At 63.4% G+C, this 22596-nt stretch overlaps 2 protein-coding genes and 1 long non-coding RNA gene across 3 annotated transcripts in view; all 3 read right to left on the bottom strand.

Moving 5' to 3' along the window:
• Positions 1-3882, bottom strand: LOC308052509. The gene is made up of 3 exons (XR_013923562.1): positions 3869-3882; positions 1792-1869; positions 1-59 (listed from the first exon to the last, which is right to left on the bottom strand). It is a non-coding gene; the product is annotated as an uncharacterized lncRNA (long non-coding RNA).
• A 7410-nt stretch (positions 3883-11292) lies between these two features.
• Positions 11293-17884, bottom strand: EFNB3 (ephrin B3; the record flags this gene model as incomplete). The annotated part of the gene is made up of 6 exons (XM_080364590.1): positions 11293-11384; positions 11797-11829; positions 12391-12483; positions 13326-13566; positions 13690-13765; positions 17787-17884. 6 exons carry the CDS (start codon positions 17882-17884, stop codon positions 11293-11295), a joined length of 633 nt encoding a protein of 210 aa, XP_080220716.1.
• Positions 17885-19066: 1182 nt separating this feature from the next.
• Positions 19067-22596, bottom strand: part of WRAP53 (WD repeat containing antisense to TP53) — a gene marked incomplete at its 5' end in the record, with an annotated part of 7056 nt that continues 3526 nt past the window's right edge. Inside the window, 5 exon segments of the mRNA XM_080364592.1 lie at positions 19067-19787; positions 20529-20672; positions 20775-20878; positions 22183-22391; positions 22440-22461. Coding sequence (XP_080220718.1) covers positions 19247-19787; positions 20529-20672; positions 20775-20878; positions 22183-22391; positions 22440-22461 — 1020 coding nt within the window. The 3' untranslated portion in view covers positions 19067-19246.

Genomic DNA, 22596 nt, shown 5'->3' with positions numbered 1-22596 from the left:
GCTGCGTCAGCTCCGCGTGTCCCCGCGTGGGTTGTTCCCCCCCTCCCCCCCCCCTTTTCCTGGCCCGGGGGACGGTGACGTCAACAGGACGCGGTGACACCGCGGGGGCGGGGCCGGGAATCCCCCGGGGACGGGGGAGGGGACACGGGGACAGGGGGACATGGGGACATTGGGGGTAATGGGGGGACGTGGGGGACATGGGGACAACGGGGGGACATGGGGACATGGGGGACATTGGGGATAATGGAGGAACATGGGGATGGGGGACATTGGGGACAACGGGGGGACATGGGGACAACGGGGGGACATGGGGACAACGGGGATAATGGGGGGACATGGGGGACACTGGGGATAATGGGGGGACATGGGGACAGGGGGACATTGGGGGGACACGGGGGGACATTAGGGATAATGGGGGGACATGGGGACAACGGAGGGACATGGGGACATGGGGGACATTGGGGACAACGGGGGGACATGGGGACATGGGGGATACTCGCGGGACATGGGGACATTGGGAACAACAGGGGGACATTGCGGATAATGGGGAGACAGGGGGACAACAGGAGGACATGGGGACAATGGGGGACATTGGGGACATTGAGGGAACATGGGGGGACTGTTGGGGGACAAGGGGTGACATGGGGGGACAGACACGGGGACACAAGCGGTGACACTGGGGAACATGGGGGGACATGGGGTGACAGACACGGGGGGACAAGGGGTGACATTGGGTGACATGGGGGTGACAGACATGGGGGGGACAAGGGGTGACCCCGGGTGACATGGGGGTGACAGACAGGGGGGGACAAGGGGTGACACTGGGTGACACGGGGGGACATGGGGGTGACAGACACAGGGGGACAAGGGGTGACATGGGGGGACATGGGGGTGACAGACACAGTGACACAAGGGGTGACACAAGGGTCATGGGGGTGACAGACACAGGCAGACAAGGGGGGACATGGGGGGACAGACACAGGGGGACAAGGGGTGACACTGGGGAACATGGGGGGACATGGGGGTGACAGACACGGGGGGACAAGGGGTGACATGGGGGGACATGGGGGTGACAGACACAGTGACACAAGGGGTGACACAAGGGTCATGGGGGTGACAGACACAGGCAGACAAGGGGGGACATGGGGGGACAGACACAGGGGGACAAGGGGTGACACTGGGGAACATGGGGGGACATGGGGGTGACAGACACGGGGGGACAAGGGGTGACATGGGGGGACATGGGGGTGACAGACACAGTGACACAAGGGGTGACACAAGGGTCATGGGGGTGACAGACACAGGCAGACAAGGGGGGACATGGGGGGACAGACACAGGGGGACAAGGGGTGACACTGGGTGACATGGGGGGACATGGGGGTGACAGACATGGGGGGACAAGGGGTGACATGGGGGGACATGGGGGTGACAGACACAGAGTGACACTGGGTGACATGGGGGGACATGGGGGTGACAGACACAGGTGGACAAGGGGTGACATGGGGGGACATGGGGGTGACAGACACAGGTGGACAAGGGGTGACATGGGGGGGACATGAGGGGGACAAGGGGTGACATGGGGGGACAGACATGGGGGGACAAGGGGTGACACTGGGTGACATGGGGGGACATGGGGGGACACGGGGGTGACAGACGGGGGTGACAGACAGGGAGGGACACTGGGTGACATGGGGAGGACACAGGACCGGAGCCGGTTGTGACCCCACGTGGGAGGGGGCGGAGCTTTGGGTGGGCGTGGCCCGCGGGTGGGCGGGGCCTGAGGGCACTCACGTGTCAGCAGGTGCGGCGCCGTGCGGGGGCGGGGCTACGCGGGGGCGGGGCTACGCGGGGGCGGGGCTACGCCATGGCCTGGACCGGGGGACACGGTTACTGGGGGCGGCTGGGGAGACTGGGGATACTGGGGGGCACTGGGGGGCACTGGGGATACTGGTCATACTGGGAAGCACTGGGGATACTGGGAGGGCACTGGGAGAGCACTGGGACGGCACCGGGGATACTGGGAGGGCACTGGGAGAGCACTGGGAGGGCACTGGGAGGGCACTGGGAGGGCACTGGGAGGGCACTGGGAGGGCACTGAGGATACTGGTCATACTGGGAGGGCACTGGGAGGGCACTGGGAGGGCACTGGGGATACTGGACACACTGGGAGGCACTGGGGATACTGGACACACTGGGAGGGCACTGGGAGGGCACTGGGGAGACTGGTCATACTGGGAAGGCACTAGGAGGGCACTGGGGATACTGGGAGGGCACTGGGGATACTGGTCATACTGGCAGGCACTGGGAGGGACTGGTCACACTGGGAGGGCACTGGGGATACTGGGAGGGCACTGGGAGAGCACTGGGGATACTGGTCACACTGGGAGGCACTGGGAGGGACTGGGGATACTGGGAGGGCACTGGGGATACTGGTCACACTGGGAGGGCACTGGGAGGGCACTGGGGATACTGGGAGGGCACTGGGAGGGCACTGGGGATACTGGTCATACTGGGAGGGCACTGGGAATCCTCTCCCAGTCCCACACTGGGACCAGTAAAGCCAAAGCCCAGTATGAAGTGGGGATGCTCCCAGTATGACCAGTACGTGCCACTCATACTCCCAGTATACCCAGTAGCTGCCACTTGCAGCTCCCAGTAACACCAGTGCCCGTCCTTCCCAGCTCCCAGTAACACCAGTAACGCTGTCTCCTGGCTCCCAGTAACACCCACCCTTCCCAGTATGACCAGTACAGCCCCCGCCAGTGCTCCCAGTATATGCGACACCCGCTCCCAGTGCTCCCAGTGCAACCACCAATGACACCCCCAGCTCCCAGTGCTCCCAGTATAAACCCCAATGCCACCCCCAGCTCCCAGTGCTCCCAGTATAACCCCCAATGACACCCCCAGCTCCCAGTATCGCTCTCACATCGTACTCCCAGTGCTCCCAGTATAACTATCAACGCACACTCTCGAGTCCCAGTACTCCCAGTACACCCCCCACATTACACTCCAGTGCTCCCAGTTCTCCCAGTACAGCCCCACATTACACTCCAGTGCTCCCAGTGCTCCCAGTACAGCCCCCACATTACACCCCAGTGCTCCCAGTACACCCCCACATTACACTCCAGTGCTCCCAGTACACCCAGTACACCCCCACATTACACCCCAGTGCTCCCAGTACACCTCCACATTACACTCCAGTGCTCCCAGTACACCCCCCACATTACACCCCAGTGCTCCCAGTACATCCCCACATTACACTCCAGTGCTCCCAGTACACCCAGTACACCCCCACATTACACCCCAGTGCTCCCAGTACACCTCCACATTACACCCCAGTGCTCCCAGTACACCCCCCACATTACACCCCAGTGCTCCCAGTACAGCCCCACATTACACTCCAGTGCTCCCAGTGTTCCCAGTACACCCCCACATTACACTCCAGTGCTCCCAGTACACCCCCCACATTACACCCCAGTGCTCCCAGTACAGCCCCACATTACACTCCAGTGCTCCCAGTGTTCCCAGTACACCCCCACATTACACTCCAGTGCTCCCAGTACACCCCCCACATTACACCCCAGTGCTCCCAGTACAGCCCCACATTACACTCCAGTGCTCCCAGTGTTCCCAGTACACCCCCACATTACACTCCAGTGCTCCCAGTACATCCCCACATTACACTCCAGTGCTCCCAGTGCTCCCAGTACAGCCCCCACATTACACTGCAGTGCTCCCAGTACACCCAGTACATCCTCACATTACACTCCAGTGCTCCCAGTGCTCCCAGTACACCCCCACATTACACTCCAGTGCTCCCAGTACAGCTCCCCATTACACCCCAGTGCTCCCAGTGCTCCCAGTTTACCTCTTGGGCCGCCCTCTGGACTCCCAGTGCTCCCAGTGCTCCCACACCCACCTTATCAGGCACCACACCCCGCCCCACCCCCAGCGGGGGGAGGAGGGAACCCAGGCGTCCGGGGGGAACCCAGGCGTCTGGGCAGCCCCTCCCCCGGCCCGGGGGAACCCAGGCGTCCGAGGGAACCCAGGCGTCCGGGCAGCCCCTCCCCCACCCGGGGGAACCCAGGCGTCCAGGGGAACCCAGGCGTCTGGGGGGACCCAGGCGTCCGGGGGGACCCTCCCCCCGCCCAGGGGGACCCAGGCGTCCGGGCGCTGACGCAAGAGCCGGTGATGAAACCATCCCGGGGGTGGAGGGGGGGGGCGGCCTGACCCAACCCCCCCAACACCCCCAGACACCCCAAAATCCCCCCAACCCCCAACAACCCCTCAGACACCCCAACAACTTCCCAAACACCCCAAAAACTCCCCCCAGACACCCCAATAACCCCCCAGACACCCCAACAACTTCCCAAACACCCCAATAACCCCCCCAGACACCCCCAGACATCCCAATAACCCCCCAGACACCCCAATAATCCCCCCAGACACCCCCAGACATCCCAATAACACCCAAGACAACCCAATAACACCCCTAGACACCCCAATAACCCCCCCAGACACCCCAATAACCCCTCAGACACCCCAGACACCCCAATAACCCCCCCAGACACCCCCCAATAACTCCCAGACACCCCCAATCCCTCGTTTACCCTGCCCCCCCCATTTACTTCACCCCACATGACCCCTCCCCCCCCAATATACATGGTCACCCCAGGTGACCCCCCCATATCAACTGGGGGGGGTCATGACCCCCATATTTACCCCAGACCACCCCCCCAATTACCTCAAATCCCCCCCTAGTTCACCTCAAGGGGGTCAGACCCCCCCAAATCACCTCAGACCCCCCCAATTCACCTCAATCCAGACACCCTCCAATTCACCTCAGTTCCCCCCTTTATGTCAGAACAAGACCCCCCCCCCAAATCCCCAATTCACCTCGGGGGGGTCAGAACCCCTATATTCACTTCAGACCCCCCCAATTCACCTCAGACCCCCCCAATTCCCCTCAGTCCCCCCCTGTACATCAGGTCAAGACCCCCCCCCAAATCACTCGAGGGGTTCAGACCCCCCCCCATTCACCGCAGGGGGGTCAGACACCCCCATTCACATCAGACCCCCTCAAATGACCTCAGACCAGAACCCCCCAATTCACCTCAGGGGGTTCAGACCCCCCCACATTCCCCTCAGTCCCCCCCAATTCATCTCAGATCAGACCCCCCCCTCCAATTCACCTCAGGGGGTTCAGACCTCCCCCAATTCACCTCAATGCAGACCCCCCCCAAATCACTTCAGACCAGACCCCCCCAATTCATCTCAGGGGGTTCAGACCCCCCCAATTCACCTCAGTTCCCCCAGTTCCCCTTAGGCCAAGACTCCCCAAATCACCTCAGACCAGACTCCCCCCAATTCACCTCAAGGGGGTCAGACCCCCCCAATTCACCTCAGTTCCCCTCAATTCACCTCAGACCAGACCCCCCAAATCACCTCAATCCAGACCCCCCCAAATCACTTCAGACCAGACCCCCCAATTCACCTCAGGGGATCAGACCCCCCCAATTCACCTCAGACCCCCCAATTCACCTCAGCCAAGACCCCCCCAGTTCCCCTCAGTTCCCCCCAGTTCACCTCAGGGGATCAGACCCCCCCAATTCACCTCAGGCCAAGACCCCCCCATTCCCCTCATTCCCCCCAATTCACCTCAGCCAAGACCCCCCCAATTCACCTCAGGGGGTCAGACCCCCCCATTCCCCTCACTCCCCCAAATTCACCTCAGCCAAGACCCCCCCAAATCACCTCAGGGGGTCAGAACCTCCAATTTACCTCAGTCCCCCCAATTCACCTCAGACCAGACCCCCCCCCAAATCACCAAAGTGGGATCAGACCCCCCCAATTCACCTCAGACCCCCCCAGTTCACCTCAGGCCAAGATCCCCCCAATCACCTCAGACCAGACCCCCCCAATTCACCTCAGATGGCTCAGCCCCCCCAATTCACCTCAGACCAGACCCCCCCAATTCACCTCAGATGGCTCAGCCCCCCCAATTCACCTCAGACCAGACTCCCCCAATTCACCTCAGGCCCCCCAATTCACCTCAGGGGGATCAGACTCCCCCCAAATCACCTCAGACCAGACCCCCCCAATTCACCTCAGCCAAGACCCCCCCAAATCACCTCAGTTCCCCCCAATTCACCTCAGGGGGCTCAGACCCCCCCAATTCCCCTCAGTCCAAGACCCCCTCAAATCACCTCAGTGCCCCCAATTCACCTCAGGGGGTTAGCCCCCCAATTCACCTCAGCCACGACCCCCCCCAATTCACCTCAGGCCAAGACCCCCCCAATTCACCTCAGGGGGTCAGACGCCCCCAATTCACCTCAGTTCCCCCCAATTCACCTCAGACCAGACCCCCCCACATTCCCAATTCACCTCAGAGTCTCAGACCCCCCCAATTCACCTCAGTTCAACACCCCCCCAATTCACCTCAGGGGTTCAGACCCCCCCATTCCCCTCACTCCCCCCAATTCACCTCAGACCAGACCCCCCCACATTCCCAATTCACCTCAGAGTCTCAGACCCCCCCAATTCACCTCAGCCCAGACCCCCCCACATTCCCCTCAGCCCAAGACCCCCCCAATTCACCTCAGGGGGTCAGAGCCCCCAATTCACCTCAGATCAGACCCCCCCAATTCACCTCAGTCCAAGACCCCCCCAATTCACCTCAGTTCCCTCAGTTCACCTCAGGGGGTCAGACCCCCCCAATTCACCTCAGTCCCCCCCAATTCACCTCAGTCCAAGACCCCCCCAAATCACCTCAGATGGCTCAGCCCCCCCCCAATTTACCTCAGTCCCCTCCAATTCACCTCAGGAGGGTCAGACGCCCCCAATTCACCTCAGACCAGACCCCCCCACATTCCCAATTCACCTCAGATCAGACCCCCCAATTCCCCTCAGTCCAAGACCCCCTCAAATCACCACAGGGGGATCAGACCCCCCCAAATCACCTCAGACCAGACCCCCTCAATTCACCTCAGGGGGGTCAGACACCCCATTCCCCTCACTCCCCCCAATTCACCTCAGTCCAAGACCCCCCCAATTCACCTCAGGGGGTCAGACCCCCCCAATTCACCTCAGTGCCCCCAATCACCTCAGACCAGACCCCCCCATTCCCCTCAGTCCAAGACCCCCCCAAATCACCACAGGGGGGTCAGACCCCCCCCAATTCACCTCAGTTCCCCCCAATGCATCTCAGACCAGACCCCCCCACATTCACCTCAGACCAGACCCCCCCAAATCACCACGGGGGGGTCAGACCCCCCCAATTCACCTCAGTTCCCTCCAATTCACCTCAGGGGGGTCAGACCCCCCCCATTCCCCTCACTCCCCCCAATTCACCTCAGACCAGACCCCCCCAAATCACCACAGGGGGGTCAGACCCCCCCCAATTCACCTCAGGGGGATCAGACGCCCCCAATTCACCTCAGCCCAGACCCCCCCCAATTCCCCTCAGACCAGACCCCCCCAATTCACCTCAGTCCCCCCAGTTCACCTCAGGGGTTCAGACCCCCCCATTCCCCTCACTCCTCCCAATTCACCTCAGTCCAGACCCCCCCACATTCCCCTCAGTCCAAGACCCCCCCAATTCACCTCAAGGGGGTCAGACCCCCCCCAATTCACCTCAGTGCCCCCCAATTCACCTCAGACCAGACCCCCCCAATTTACTTCAGGGGGGTCAGACCCCCCCATTCCCCTCATTCCCCCCAATTCACCTCAGCCAAGATCCCCCCAATTCACCTCAGGGGTTCAGACCCCCCCAATTCACCTCAGTGCCCCCAATTCACCTCAGGGGGTTCAGACCCCCCCCAGTTCACCTCACACCAGACCCCCCCAATTCACCTCAGTGCCCCCAATTCACCTCAGGGGGTCAGACCCCCCCAATTCACCTCAGTTCCCCCCAATTCACCTCAGACCAGACCCCCCCATTCTCCTCAGCCCAAGACCCCCCCAATTCACCTCAGGGGGTCAGACCCCCCCCAATTCACCTCAGTTCCCCCCAATTCACCTCAGACCAGACCCCCCCCATTCTCCTCAGCCCAAGACCCCCCCAATTCACCTCAGGGGGGTCAGACCCCCCCCAATTCACCTCAGGGGGATCAGACGCCCCCAATTCACCTCAGCCACGACCCCCCCCAATTCCCCTCAGGGGGGTCAGCCCCCCCTTCCCCTCAGTCTCGCCCCCCCTCCCCCTCCCCTCCCCCGCTCCTCCCCCTCTCCAGGCCTGGGCCCGGCCCTTCCCCCCGTGTGTCCCCCCCCCCCGCCAACCCGGGGCCGTTCCCCGCGTGCCCCCCCGCCCCCCCCGCGGTGCGTGTCCCCCCCCCGCCGTGTCCCGGTACCTGCGGGCGGGCTGCGCGGCTCCCGGAGCGGGTCCCGGTGCCGCCGCCGCTCCCGGCCCGGCCGGCGCTGGCGGCTCCGCTGCCTCCGGCCTCCGCTCAAACAAAGGACCCAGCGCCGCGCGCCCCGCCCGCCCCGGCCCCGCCCCCGGGAACGCCCCCCGGACACGCCCCCCGCCGCGCGACGGGACACGCCCACAACACCCACACCCCCCCCCCCCAGCACGCAGACTTGTACACACCCCCCCCCTACGAGAGGTTCAGGTGGTTCCGCCCGAGCGGGGACACGCCCACATGGGGGGGGGGGAGTGGGGTGAACTGGGGTGGATTGGGGTGGACTGGAGGGAATGGGGGGACTGGGGGGACTGGGAGGGAATGGGGGGGACTGGGAGGACTAGGGTGGGCTGGGGGGGACTGGGGGGAACTGGGGAGACTGGGGTGAACTGGGATGGACTGGGGGAGACTGGGATGGACTGGAGGGGACTGGGGGGAACTGGGGTGGATTGGGGGGGACTGGGGGGAATGGGGGGACTGGGGGGAATGGGGGCACTGGAATGGACTGGGGGAACTGGGATGGACTGGGAGGGACTGGGGGGAGTGGGGGGAATGGGGGGACTGGGGTGAACTGGGAGGAATGAGGGGACTAGGGGGAATTGGGGGACTGGGGGGAATGGGATGGACTGGGGGGGACTGGGATGGACTGGGGGGACTGGGATGGACTGGGGGGACTGGGGGGAATGGGGGGGACTGGGATGGAATGGGGTGGATTGGGAGGAATGAGGGGACTGGGGGAAATGGGGGGACTAGGGGGGATTGGGGGTGAACTGGGGGGACTGGGGGGGACTGGGGGGACTGGGGGGACTGGGATGGACTGGGAGGGACTGGGGGGGATTAGGGGGGACTTTGGGGACTGGGAGGGACTGGGGTGGATTGGGATGGACTGGGGTGAACTGGGAGGAATGAGGGGAACTGGGATGAACTGGGATGGACTGGGAGGGACTTTGGGGACTGAGATGAACTGGAGGGACTGGGGGGGACTTTGGGGACTGGGGGGACTGGGGTGAACTGGGAGGAATGAGGGGAACTGGGATGGACTAGGGGGAACTGGGAAGACTGGGGTGAACTGGGATGGACTGGGGGAGACTGGGATGGACTGGGGGGACCAGGAGAGAGTGGGGGAACTGGGAGGGACTGGTTTATACTGGGGGGCACTGGGATGGGACTGGGATAGAACTGGGGTCGGACCGGGATGGGACTGGGACCAGTACAGGGTGGCACTGGGGACACTGGGGGGCACTGGGACATACTGGGGGGCACTGGGGGGCACTGGGAGGTACTGGGGGGCACTGGGACACACTGGGGGCTACTGGGGGGCACTGGGACTGGAGTTGGGGGGGTGGCCGCTGCCACCCTGGGGAAACCCGGCGACAACCAATAGCAGCCGCGCCGTGCGGCCGCCAGCCAATCAGAGCCCATCAGCTGGTGTTGGGGGGGGGGGAGCGGGTGGGCGTGTCTCCACAAGCCCCGCCCCCCGCGGCAGCGCGCGGGGCTGCACGTGCGCCCATAGTAACCGGTGCCCCCACGTGACCTCGAGGAGGGGGGGAGCAGCGCGCACGGGCCCCCCACGTGACCCGCCTTCCCCCCCAGCAACAACCGGCGAGCCGCGCCGCCATTGGCTGGCGCCGCAGTGACGTCACGGGCAGGGCGCGCCCGGCGGTTCCCATGGCAACGGGGGGGCGGGGCGAAGGTTGGAGCCGCGGGAAGGAGGAGCCGGCCCCAAAATCCCCGCGTTTCGCCCCAAAAATCGGCGTTTGCGGCCGAGAAATGGAGCCTTGAGCCCCAAAATGAGGCTTTTTACCCTAAAAAGTGGCCGGTTGGGTCTTAAAGTGACGGGTTTAGTGCCAAAAACACCCAAAAATGAGGATTTTGACCCAAAAATTGAGGTTTGGGACCAAAAATTGAGGGTTCGGAGCCAAAAATTGAGAGATTGGACCCAAAATTTGAGGCTTTAGACCCAAAAAATATCAATTTGGGACTAAAAATTGAGAGTTTAGACCCAAATTGGAGGATTTTGGACCAAAAAATGAGGATTTGGACCCAAAATTTGAGGCTTTAGACCCAAAAAATATCAATTTGGGACTAAAAATTGAGAGTTTAGACCCAAATTTGAGGATTTTGGACCAAAAAATGAGGATTTGGACCCAAAATTTGAGGATTTAGACCCAAAAAATGTCGATTTGGGACTAAAAATTGAGGGTTTAGACCCAAAATTTGAGGATTTTCGACCAAAAAATGAGGATTTGGACCCAAAATTTGAGGCTTTAGACCCAAAAAATGTCGATTTGGGACCAAAAATTGAGGGTTTAGACCCAAAATTTGAGGATTTTCGACCAAAAAATGAGGATTTGGACCCAAAATTTGAGGATTTGGACCCAAAAGATGAGGATTTGGCACCAAAAATTGAGGGTTTGGCCTCAAAGGGACCTCCCAGGGGACCCAGGCGTCCGGGAAGCCCCGCCCCCCCCCCCCAAGCCCCGCCCCCTCGCGTTGATTGACGTCCAGGTGGGCGGAGCCAACGGCACAAAACTCTCTAATTGGCAGAAGGCTGACAGGAAGTACCCCCGAGCCCCGCCCCTCCCGGAACCGGAAGTCCCACCCCCTCCCCACAACGGCTCCACACAGGAAGCCACAGCTACAAACAGGAAGTCCCGCCTCTTCCCTGGCCTGGACAGGAAGTCTTGGGCATCACTTCCGGCGCGTACAGGAAGTCCCACCTCTCCGTCCCCCTCCAGAGCAGGAAGTCCAATCCACAGCATGACGTCACTTCCTGTCCTTTCAGCAGGCGGCGGCCATCTTGCTCCACAGCCCCGCCCCCCCGCTGCCAGAAGGGGGCGTGGCCAATGAAGCCCCGCCCCCCAGCGCATGGGCGGGGCTTGCCAGCAGCCAATCAGATGGCAAGGACTCCAAGCCCCGCCCACTCCCCCAGGGGAGCCGCCTCAAAGCCGGGGAAGCCCCGCCCCTCGGGCTCGGCCACGCCCCCTTAGCAGGACACGCCCCTTTGGTTGTGGCCACGCCCCCCTGGCTAAGCCCCGCCCCCCGCCAGCATCAGGGTCCAATCCCCTTCCCGCCCGGCGCTCGGGGGGGGCGGAGCTTCCCCTGCCCCTCCCCCCCCCGCTCACACCTTGGAATAAGCGGGGGGGGCGGGGGGGGCGGGGCCGGGGGGGCGGGGCCGGGGGGAGCGGCGCCTCCTGCACCAACAGGCCCCGCCCCCCAGCAGCGCCAGCAGCGCCGCGGCCCCGCCCCCCGCTCCGCCCAGCAGCCAATCACGCGCAGGGGGCGGGCCCGGCCCCGGGGGGCTCGTCTGATTGGCTGCGCCTGTAGGGGAGGGGGGGAGTCAGGGGGGACCCAGGCGTCCGGGCCCCGCCCCTTCCCCTCCCCCTCCCCGCCGTACCTGCCCCCTCCTGCTCCAGCGGAGATCCCGGACCTGGGGGGAGGGGAGGGGTGAGTAGGGGGACCCAGGAGTGCCCCAGGGTCCCAGGAGTGCCCCAAGGACCCAGGAGTGCCCCAATTCCCCCTCATGCGACCCAGGTGTACCCCAGGGGACCCAGGAATGCCCCAACCCCCCCATGGGACCCAGGCATGACCCAGGGGACCCAGGAGTGCCCCGGGGACCCAGGAGTGCCCCAATTCCCCCTCATGGGACCCAGGAGTGCCCCACGTTTCCCCAAGGGACCCAGGAGTGCCCCAGGGACCCAGGAGTGCCCCAGTTCCCCCTCATGTGGCCCAGGTGTACCCCAGGGGACCCAGGAATGCCCCAAATCCACCCAAGGGACCCAGGCATGCCCCAGAGGACCCAGGCATGCCCCAGGGAGCCAGGTGTGCCCAGGGGACCCAAGAGTGCCCCAAATCTACCCAAGGGACCCAGGTGCGCCCCAGGGGACCCAGGCATTCCCCAACCCCCCCATGGGACCCAGGCATGCCCCAAGGACCCAGGCGTGCCCCAAGGACCCAGGCGTGCCCCAGGGACCCAGGCGTGCCCACTCACGCTGCCCCACGCGCAGCATCACCCTCATGTGGCGGGTCCTGCAGGCGCCGCCCTCCCGGTTCTCCAGCCCCTCGGGGGTCCCGTCCGAGGTGGCTGCGGGGACAGTGACGTCAGCGATGACGTCATCACACACATACTCCCCTCTGTGACATCACCACCTCCGAGGCCAAACCCCGCCCCCCCCTCCAGTGACATCATTGCCCCAGTGACACCTCCATGTGATGTCACCCTGATGATGTCACTGCCCGTGATGACATCACCACTGTATCATCACCCATTTGACATCACCCATGGCATCACCACCCTGATGACATCACCCATGGCATCACCACCCCATGATGACATCACCAACCCCTGATGACATCACCACCCCGATGACATCACATGGGAGCCCCATATGACATCACCACTGTATCATCACCCCTTTGACATCACCACCCCCCTGATGACATCACCCATGGTATCACCACCCCATGACATCACCACCCTGATGACATCACCCATGACATCACCACCCCATGACATCACCACCCCATGACATCACCACCACCCCACGACATCACCACCCTGATGACATCACCCATGGCATCACCACCCCATAACATCCCCACCCCCGATGACGTCACTGCTCTGATGACATCACCGCCCTGATAACATCACCCATGGCATGACCACCCCATGACATCACCACCCCATGACATCACCCACTCCATGACATCACCATCCCATGACATCACCCACCCCATGACATCACCATCCCATGACATCACCACCCCTGATGACATCACGTGGACACTCCATGACATCACCACCCTGTTGACATCACATGGGCACCCCATGACATCACCACTCTCACCACCCCATGACCTCACCCCCCCCCGCGCTGACATCCCCCCCCCCCGTGCCGCCCCGCCCCCCATGACGTCACTGCTCACTGATGATGTAATAGTCGCGCATGCGCCGGAACTCGTGCCCCCAGAGGTTGGGGCTGAACTCCTGGAACTTGATGGTGACGCGCAGCTCGCGCTGCGGCCGGTCGCACGTCAGCAGGGGGGCGGGGCCGGGCGGCACGCGGCAGCTCCGCGCATGCGCCCCGCCCACCAGGTACAGCTTGTACCACTCGTACCGGGACACGCCCCCCGACGAGGACACGCCCCCCGCGCTGGACGCAGCGCCCTGGGAGGACACGCCCCCCGCCGAGGCCACGCCCCCCGCGCTGGACGCACCGCCCTGGGAGGCCACGCCCCCGGCGCCGGACACGCCCCCCGCGCTGGCGGCCACGCCCCCCGCCGAGGCCACGCCCCCTCCCGGGCACACCAGGTCCAGCCGGTCCCCGAGCTGGGGGTACAGAACGTACCCCCCCGCGGCACCGAACCTGCGGACAGAGGGATGGGAGGGGGGGTTAGGGGAGCCCGGACGCCTGGGTCCGCTGAATGGGGGGGGGGGGGGTGTCTCAGATGCCTGGGTCCCTTTTTGGGGGGGGTCTCTTGGACCCTATTTTGGGGGTGCCCGGATGCCTGGGTCCCTTTTGGGGGGGGGGGTCTCCTGGACCCTGTTTTGGGGGTGCCCGGACGCCTGGGTCCCTTTTGGGGGGGGGGTCTCTTGGACTCTGTTTTGGGAGTGCCCGGATGCCTGGGTCCCTTTTGGGGGGGATCTCCCAGATATCTGGGTCCCTTTTGGGGGTGCCCGGATGCCTGGGTCCCTTTTGGAGGGGGGGTCTCCTGGACCCTGTTTTGGGGGTGCTCGGATGCCTGGGTCCCTTTTGGGGGGGGTCTCCCAGATGCCCGGGTCCTGTTTTGGGAGTGCCTGGACGCCTGGGTCCCTTTTTGGGGGGGGTCTCTTGGACTCTGTTTTGGGGGTGCCCGGACACCTGGGTCCTCTTTTGGGGGTGCCCGGATGCCTGGGTCCCTTTTGGGGGTGCCCGGATGCCTGGGTCCCCCTGAACACAGGGTGTCCCGGACGCCTGGGTCCTTTTTTGGGGGGTCTCCCGGCCACCTGGGTCCCCTTTTTGGGGGTGGTTGGGGGTGCCCGGACTCCTGGGTCCCCCTGCAGACACCTCCCCTCCCCCCTTGCCCCCCCCTCAGGGGGACCCAGGCATGCGGGATGGGGGAGGGGCGGCGGCGGCGCCAGCGTTGCCAACGGCAACAGGGACCTGCTGCCCAACCCCCCCCAAAAAGGGGACCCAGGCGTCCGGGAAACGCGACACCCCCCCTTCCCCCCTCCCCCCCCCCTCAAGAAACGGGACCCAGGCGTCCGGGGGCTGTGGCTGTGTCACCGTGTCACACACACACACGGTGTCACCCCAACACACACTCACACACAGTCAACAGACTCTCACGCACTCCTGGACAACCCCCGATTCACACACAACAACCCCTGACACACTCACAGCAACACAACACACACCCTGACACACTCACACCAACACACACACCCTCACACACTCACACCCCAACACACACACCCTGACACACTCACACCCTGACACACACCCTGACACACTCACACTAACACAACACACACCAACACACACACACACTGACACACACACACACACACACCCTGACACACTCACACCAACACACACACCCTGACACACTCACCCCAACACACACCCTGACACACTCACACTAACACAACACATACCAACACACACACACACTGACACACACACACCAACACACACACACACACACCCTGACACACTCACACCAACACACACACCCTGACACACTCACACCCTGACACACTCACCCCAACACACACCCTGACACACTCACACTAACACAACACACACCAACACACACCCCAACATACACACCCCCTGACACACTCACACCAACACACACACCCTGACACACTAACACCAACACACTCACACCAACACACACACACCCTCACACACTCACACCCTGACACATTTACACCCTGACACACACACCCTGACACACACACCCTCACACACTCACACTCTGACACACACACACACACCCTGACACACACACCTTCACACACTCACACTCTGACACACTCACACCCTCACACACTCACACCCTGACACACTCACACCCTGACACACCAACACTCACACAACACCCCAACAGACACACTCACAACCCCACACCAACACACACCCTGACACACTCACACACTGACACACACACCCTGACACACTCAACAGTCTCTTACACACCCCCTGAATACACCAACAGACACAACAGCACAAACACCCCTGACACACTCACACCCAACACACGCACACCCTGACAAATACACAACAGCCTCGCACACCCAACACATACCCCCCCAACACCCTCTGACACACTCACAACCCCACACCAACACACACACTGACACACTCACACCCCAACACACACCCTGACACACTCACACACCCCAACACACACACCCTGATACACTCAACAGCCTCTTATACACACACAAACACACCCCAACACACACCCTGACACACTCACACACTCTGACACACACACACACCCCCCCAACCCGCAAACACTCTGACGCACTCACACCCCAACACACACACCCTGACACACTCAATAGCCTCTTGCACACCCCCAAATACACCAACCGAAACAACAGCACAAACACCCCTAACACACTCACACCCAACACACACACCCTGACACACTCACACCCAACACACTCAACAGCCTCTTGCACACCCCCCGAACACACCAACCCCCACCAGACACACACTGACACGCTCTGTCACACTCACACCCCAACACAAACACACACCAACCCCCCCAACACCCCCTGACACCCTCACAACCCCCAACAGGCACCAACAGTCACACGCACACACAAAACACTCTCAACAGCCTCTTACACACACCCCAAATACACCAACAGACACAAGAGCCCCAACACCGTGACACACTCACACCCTGACACACTCACACCCTGACACACTCACACACACCCCGACACATTCACACTCTGACACACACACACACACTGTGACACACTCAAGCCCCCAAATACACCCCAACAGACACACACCCCAACACACACGGTTTCACACTGACACACTCACACAGTTACACACTCACAGTGTTGCACACAGTGTCACCCCCCATATAACACGGTGTCTCACACACACACACACAGAGTTACACAGGGTGTCACACACACACACGGTGTCACACACACAGTTGCACACAGTGTCACCCCCCCCATATAACACAGTGTCACACACACACACACGGTGTCACACAGTTACACATGGTGTCACACACACACGGTGTCACACACACACAGTGTCACACAGTTACACACGGTGTCACACACACAGAGTTACACAGGGTGTCACACACAGTGTCACACACACACAGTTGCACACAGTGTCACCCCCCCATATAACACAGTGTCACACACACACGGTGTCACACACACACGGTGTCACACAGTTATACACGGTGTCACACACACACACACACACGGTGTCTCTCACACACACAGTTACACACGGTGTCACACACACACACACACAGTGTCACACAGTTACACACGGTGTCACACACACACACAGAGTTACACACGGTGTCACACACACACACATGGTGTCACACACACACAGTTAGACACAGTGTCACCCCCCCATATAACACGGTGACACACACACACACAGAGTTACACATTGTGTCACACACACACCGTGTCACACACACACAGAGTTACACACGGTGTCACACACACACACACACAGAGTGTCACACACACAGTGTCACACACACAGTTACACACGGTGTCACACACACAGTTACACATGGTGTCACACACACACACACGGTGTCTCACACACACGGTGTCACACACACACACACACACACACACACACAGTGTCACACACACAAACACACACACGGTGTCACACACACACACACAGTGTCACACACACAGAGTTACACACGGTGTCACACACACACACACACAGAGTGTCACACACACAGTGTCACACACACAGTTACACACGGTGTCACACACACAGTTACACATGGTGTCACACACACACACACGGTGTCTCACACACACGGTGTCACACACACACACACACACACACACACACAGTGTCACACACACAAACACACACATGGTGTCACACACACACACACACAGTGTCACACACACAGAGTTACACACGGTGTCACACACACACATACACACAGTGACACCCCAGGGTCCCCACGCGACCCCCAGACCCCCCCGGGTCCCCCCAATTCCCCTCAACCCCCCAGATCCCCCTAAACCCCCCTAGACCCCCAAATACCCCCACATCCCCCAACCCCCCCAAACTCCCCTAAACCCCCAAACCCCCCCAGACCCCCAAACCCCCCCAGACCCCCTGACCCCCCTCAACCCCCCCCACTCACCGGCGGTTCCCCGTGTGCCAAACCACGGGCTCCAGGCTGAGCGCCGCCCCCCCCGCCCCCAGCGCGGCCACCAGCAGCGCCACCCAGCGCCACCGCATGTCGCGACGGACACACGGACGGACCCACGGACGGACCCACGGACAGACCGACCGACCCGCGGACACACGGACCCGCCCCCCGCGGCTGCGGCGCCTCCACCAGCGGCGCCGACCGCCAGGGGGCGGGGCCACGGGAGGGCGGGGCCACGGGGGGGCGGGGCCACGGGGGGGCGGGGCTTGGGAGCGGAGAGGGGATTGGTGGGCGGGGTGGGGGCGGATGGGTGAGAATGGGAGGGTGGGCGGGGTTGGGGGCGGTGCCTGATGATTGGTGAGAATGGCGGGGGTGGGCAGGGTTTGGGAATGGTGGGGGGATTGGTGGGCGGGGCTGGAGGCGGTGCCGGATTGGTGAGAATGGGGGGTGGGTGGGTGGGGTTGGGGGCGGTGCCTGATTGATGAGAATGGGGGGGTGGGGTTGGGGCGGTGCCTGGTTGGTGTGAATGGGGGGGTGGGGGGGTTGGGGGCGGTGCCTGATTGGTGAGAATGGCGGGGGTGGGCAGGGTTTGGGAATGGTGGGATTGGTGGGCGGGGTTGGGGGCGGTGCCGGATTGGTGAGAATGGGGGGGTGGGCGGGGCTGGGGGCAGTGCCTGGTTGGTGAGAATGGGGGGGTGGTGGGCGGGGTTGGGGGCGGTACCAGATTGGTGAGAATGGGAGGTGTGGTGGGCGGGGTTGGGGGCGGTGCCTGATTGGTGAGAAGGGGTGAGTGGGCGGGGTTTGGGAAGAGCAGGGGGATTGGTGGGCGGGGCTGGGGGCGGATTGGTGAGAATGAGGGTGAGTGGGCGGAGTTTGGGAACTGCGGGGGGATTGGTGGGCGGGGCTGGGGGCGGTGCCTGATTGGTGAGAATGGGGGGGGGTGGGCGGGGTTTGGGAACAGGGGGGGTGGAGCGGTGAGAATGGGGGACGCGCCTATGGGGGGCGGGGCTTAGGAACGGTGTGCTGGAGGTGGTGCCTGATTGGTGAGAATGGAGGTGGTGGGCGGGGCTTCAAAGGGGGAGGTTGTGAATGGTGGGGGGTGGTGGGCGGGGCGTGTGGAGGGGGCGGGGTGGGAAGAGCAGCACCTGATTGGTGGGAACAGGGGATGGTGGGTGGGGCCTGGGGGAGGGGGCGTGGTTTAGGAACAGTGGGGGAGGTGTGCAGGGGGGTACAGACGGGTGACAGACGGTGACAGTGACAACGTCTGTACTACAACAACCAGTGTCCCCAGGGGGGTGACAGTCAGTGACCCGGGTGGGGGGGACACAATCGGGGGGGTCACACTCTGTGTCCCCAGGGGGGTGACAATCGGTTCTGGTGTACCCAGGGGTGTCACACTCAGTGTCCCCAAGGGGGTGACACTCGTTGTCCCTAAGAGGGGGACAGTCAGTTCAGGTGTCCCCAATGGGGTGACATTCAGTGTCCCCAATGGGGTGACAGTCTGTTCCGGTGTCCCCAATGGCGTGACAATCGTTGTCCCCAATGGGGTGACATTGAGTTCCGGTGTCCCCAACAGGGTGACACTCGTTGTCCCCAATGGGGTGACAGCCAGTTCCGGTGTCCCCAAGGGTGTCACATTCATTGTCCCTAGTGGGGTGACAATCAGTTCCGGTGTCCCCAAGGGTGTCACATTCAATGTCCCCAATGGGGTGACAGCCAGTTCCGGTGTCCCCAGGGGTGTCACATTCATTGTCCCCAATGGGGTGACAATCGGTTCCGGTGTCCCCAGCCATGTCCCAGCCATAGTCACCAGGGTGACAGTCGGCGTCACAGTCGGCGTCACAGTCGGGTCCCCACCACCAGAGCTGCAGGCGGTTGTCCCCGCCCGGGGGGGGCGCGTCCCCCGTCCCCTCGTCCTCGTCGCTGCCCCAGGGCTGGGGGAGCAGCCGCTGCCCCGACGCCGTGGCCAAGAGCGGGAGCGCGGGGTGGAGGCTGCGGGGAAGGGACCCAGGCGTCCGGGGGGGACCCAGGAGTCCGGGAGATGCCCACACCCCACCCAACAGCACTCCCAGGGGACCCAGGAGTTCGGGAGGGACCCAGGAGTTCAGGGAGGACCCAGGCGTCCGGGAGACGCCCACAAGCCACCCAACAGCATCCCCAGGGGACCCAGGAGTCCAGGGAGGGACCCAGGAGTTCGGGAGGGGACCCAAGCATTTGGAATGGACCCACGCCCCACCTCACAGCACACCCAGGGGACCCAGGAGTTCGGGGAGGGACCCAGGAGTTCAGGAGGGGACCCAGGAGTTCGGGAGGGGACCCAGGAGTTCAGGAGGGGACCCAGGAGTTCGGGGAGGGGACCCAGGAGTTCGGGGAGGGGACCCAGGAGTTCGGGGAGGGGACCCAGGAGTTCGGGGAGGGACCCAGGCGTCCGGGAGGGGACCCAGGAGTCCGGGGAGGGACCCAGGCGACCGGGGAGGGACCCAGGAGTTCGGGAGATGGGACCCAGGAGTTTGGGAGATGGGACCCAGGAGTTCGGGAGGGACCCAGGAGTTCGGGAGATGGGACCCAGGAGTTCGGGAGGGGACCCAGGCGTCTGGGGAGGGACCCAGGAGTTCGGGAGATGCCCACATCCCACCCAGCAGCACCCCCAGGGGACTCAGGAGATCGGGGAGGGACCCAGGAGTTCGGGAGGGACCCAGGCGTCCGGGAGGGGACCCAGGAGTCCGGGGTTACCTGGTGCCGTTGACGCAGTCGTGGAGCGCGCGGAAGCGCAGGTGGGGGGGCAGCGTGGGGGGGTCCCCCGGCCCCGGGGGGGACAACGTGTCCCAGACGGTGACAAACCCGTCGGTGTCACCGCTCACCAGGAACCGGCCCGACCTGCGGGGGAGGGGAGGGGGCAGCGGGACCCAGGCGTCCGGGCAGCCCCCCCGCCCCACCCTTGCTGAAAGGGGACCCAGGCGTCCGGGGAGGGTCACTCACGGGTCGAGGTCGAAGGTCACGCGCTGGTTGGTGCTGACGCGGCGCTCCAGGGCCAGCAGGGGGCGCTCGGGGAACCGCAGGTCCCAGCACCGGATGTGGGTGTCCTGGGGGCGGGGCTTCCGTGGGACACGCCCCCCTCCCAGCCCCACCCACCCAACAGGCCACACCCACTGCTTGGTGGACACACCCCAACACTTGGACCCCACCCCCTGGGGGGCTGAGGCCACACCCCCCCCCTCAGAACCCACTTCCCCAAGCCCCGCCCCCTCAGACCCCACTCACCCAAGCCCCGCCCCCTCAGACCCCACCCTCAAGCCCCACCCCCTCAGACCACACCCCAACCCGCTGCTCAAAGCTCCGCCCATCACCCCATTGGCCACGCCCCCAGGGTCACGACCCTGCCCATGACTCAAGGCCACGCCTCCAGCTCACAAGCCCCGCCCACAATCCTCACAAGCTCCACCCCCACAGGGCCCACCCACCCCATAGACCCCACCCACCCCACAGACCCCACCCACACACTTGGCCCCGCCCACTCCCAGGCCCCACCCACTCCAGGCTCCACCCCCCATGGGCCCCCCCAAGCCAGACCCCGCCCATCCCATAGGCCACACCCACCCTCAGAACCTACCCCAGGCCCCGCCCACCCCAGAGGCCCCGCCCACCTTATAGACCTACACCCATCAGATAAGCCCCACCCACCCCAAAGACCACACCCACCCCAAAGACCACACCCACCCCAAAGACCACACCACCCCAAAGACCTACACCCATCAGATAAGCCCCACCCACCCCAAAGACCACACCCACACCAAAGACCACACCCACCCCATAGTCCCCACCCACCCCATAGACCTACACCCAATAGATAGGCCCCACCCACCCCATAGACCACACCCACCCCATAGGCCCCGCCCACCCCATAGACCTACACCCATCAGATAAGCCCCACCCACCCCAAAGACCACACCCACCCCAAAGACCACACCCACTCCATAGACCCCACCCACCCCATAGGCCCCGCCCACCCCAGAGGCCTACACGCAACAGATAAGCCCCACTCACCCCATAGACCACACCGACCCCATAGACCCCACCCACCTCATAGGCCCCGCCCACCCCAGAGGCCCCGCCCACCCCTAGACCTACACGCAATAGATAAGCCCCACCCACCCCAAAGACCACGCTCACCCCATAGGCCCCGCCCACCCCATAGGCCCCGCCCACCCCATAGGCCCCGCCCACCCCATAGGCCTACACCCAACAGATAAGCCACACCCACCCCATAGACCACACCGACCTCATAGACCCCACCCACCCCACAGGCCCCGCCCACTCCATAGACCACACCCACCCCATAGACCCCACCCACCCCACAGGCCCCGCCGACCCCACAGGCCCCGCCCACCTTGCGCCCCCCCGCGAACAGGCGGGTCCCATCGGGGCTGAAGCGCAGGTGAGTGGGCGCGGCCGGGAGGCGGAGCCAGAGAGCCAGGGCCCCGCCCCCCTCCAGCGGGTACAGCCCCAGGCTCCGCCCATAGGAGCCGCAGGCCAGCAGCGGTTGGTTGGGGCTGCACGCCAGGCAGCCAATCAGGCCCTGCTGGGCCTGCCCCCCCGCTGCAAGGACAGTGAGGGGGCGGGGTCAGGACACGCCCCTTCGGCCACACCCCTCTATAAGCTCCACCCCCTAGAGACCCAGCCCACCCGTAAGCCACACCCCTATGGCCGCACCCACATAAGCTCCACCCCTTTAAGCCCTGCCCTCCTCTCGACCCCACCCACATAAACCCCGCCCCTCAGACCACACCCAGCCGAGCCCCAC

Source organism: Nesoenas mayeri, assembly GCF_963082525.1.
Source record: "Nesoenas mayeri genome assembly, contig: SCAFFOLD_120, whole genome shotgun sequence".
Lineage (NCBI taxonomy): Eukaryota > Metazoa > Chordata > Aves > Columbiformes > Columbidae > Nesoenas > Nesoenas mayeri.
Note: the sequence above shows the minus strand (reverse complement) of the source record. Positions and strands in the feature narration are given on the sequence as shown.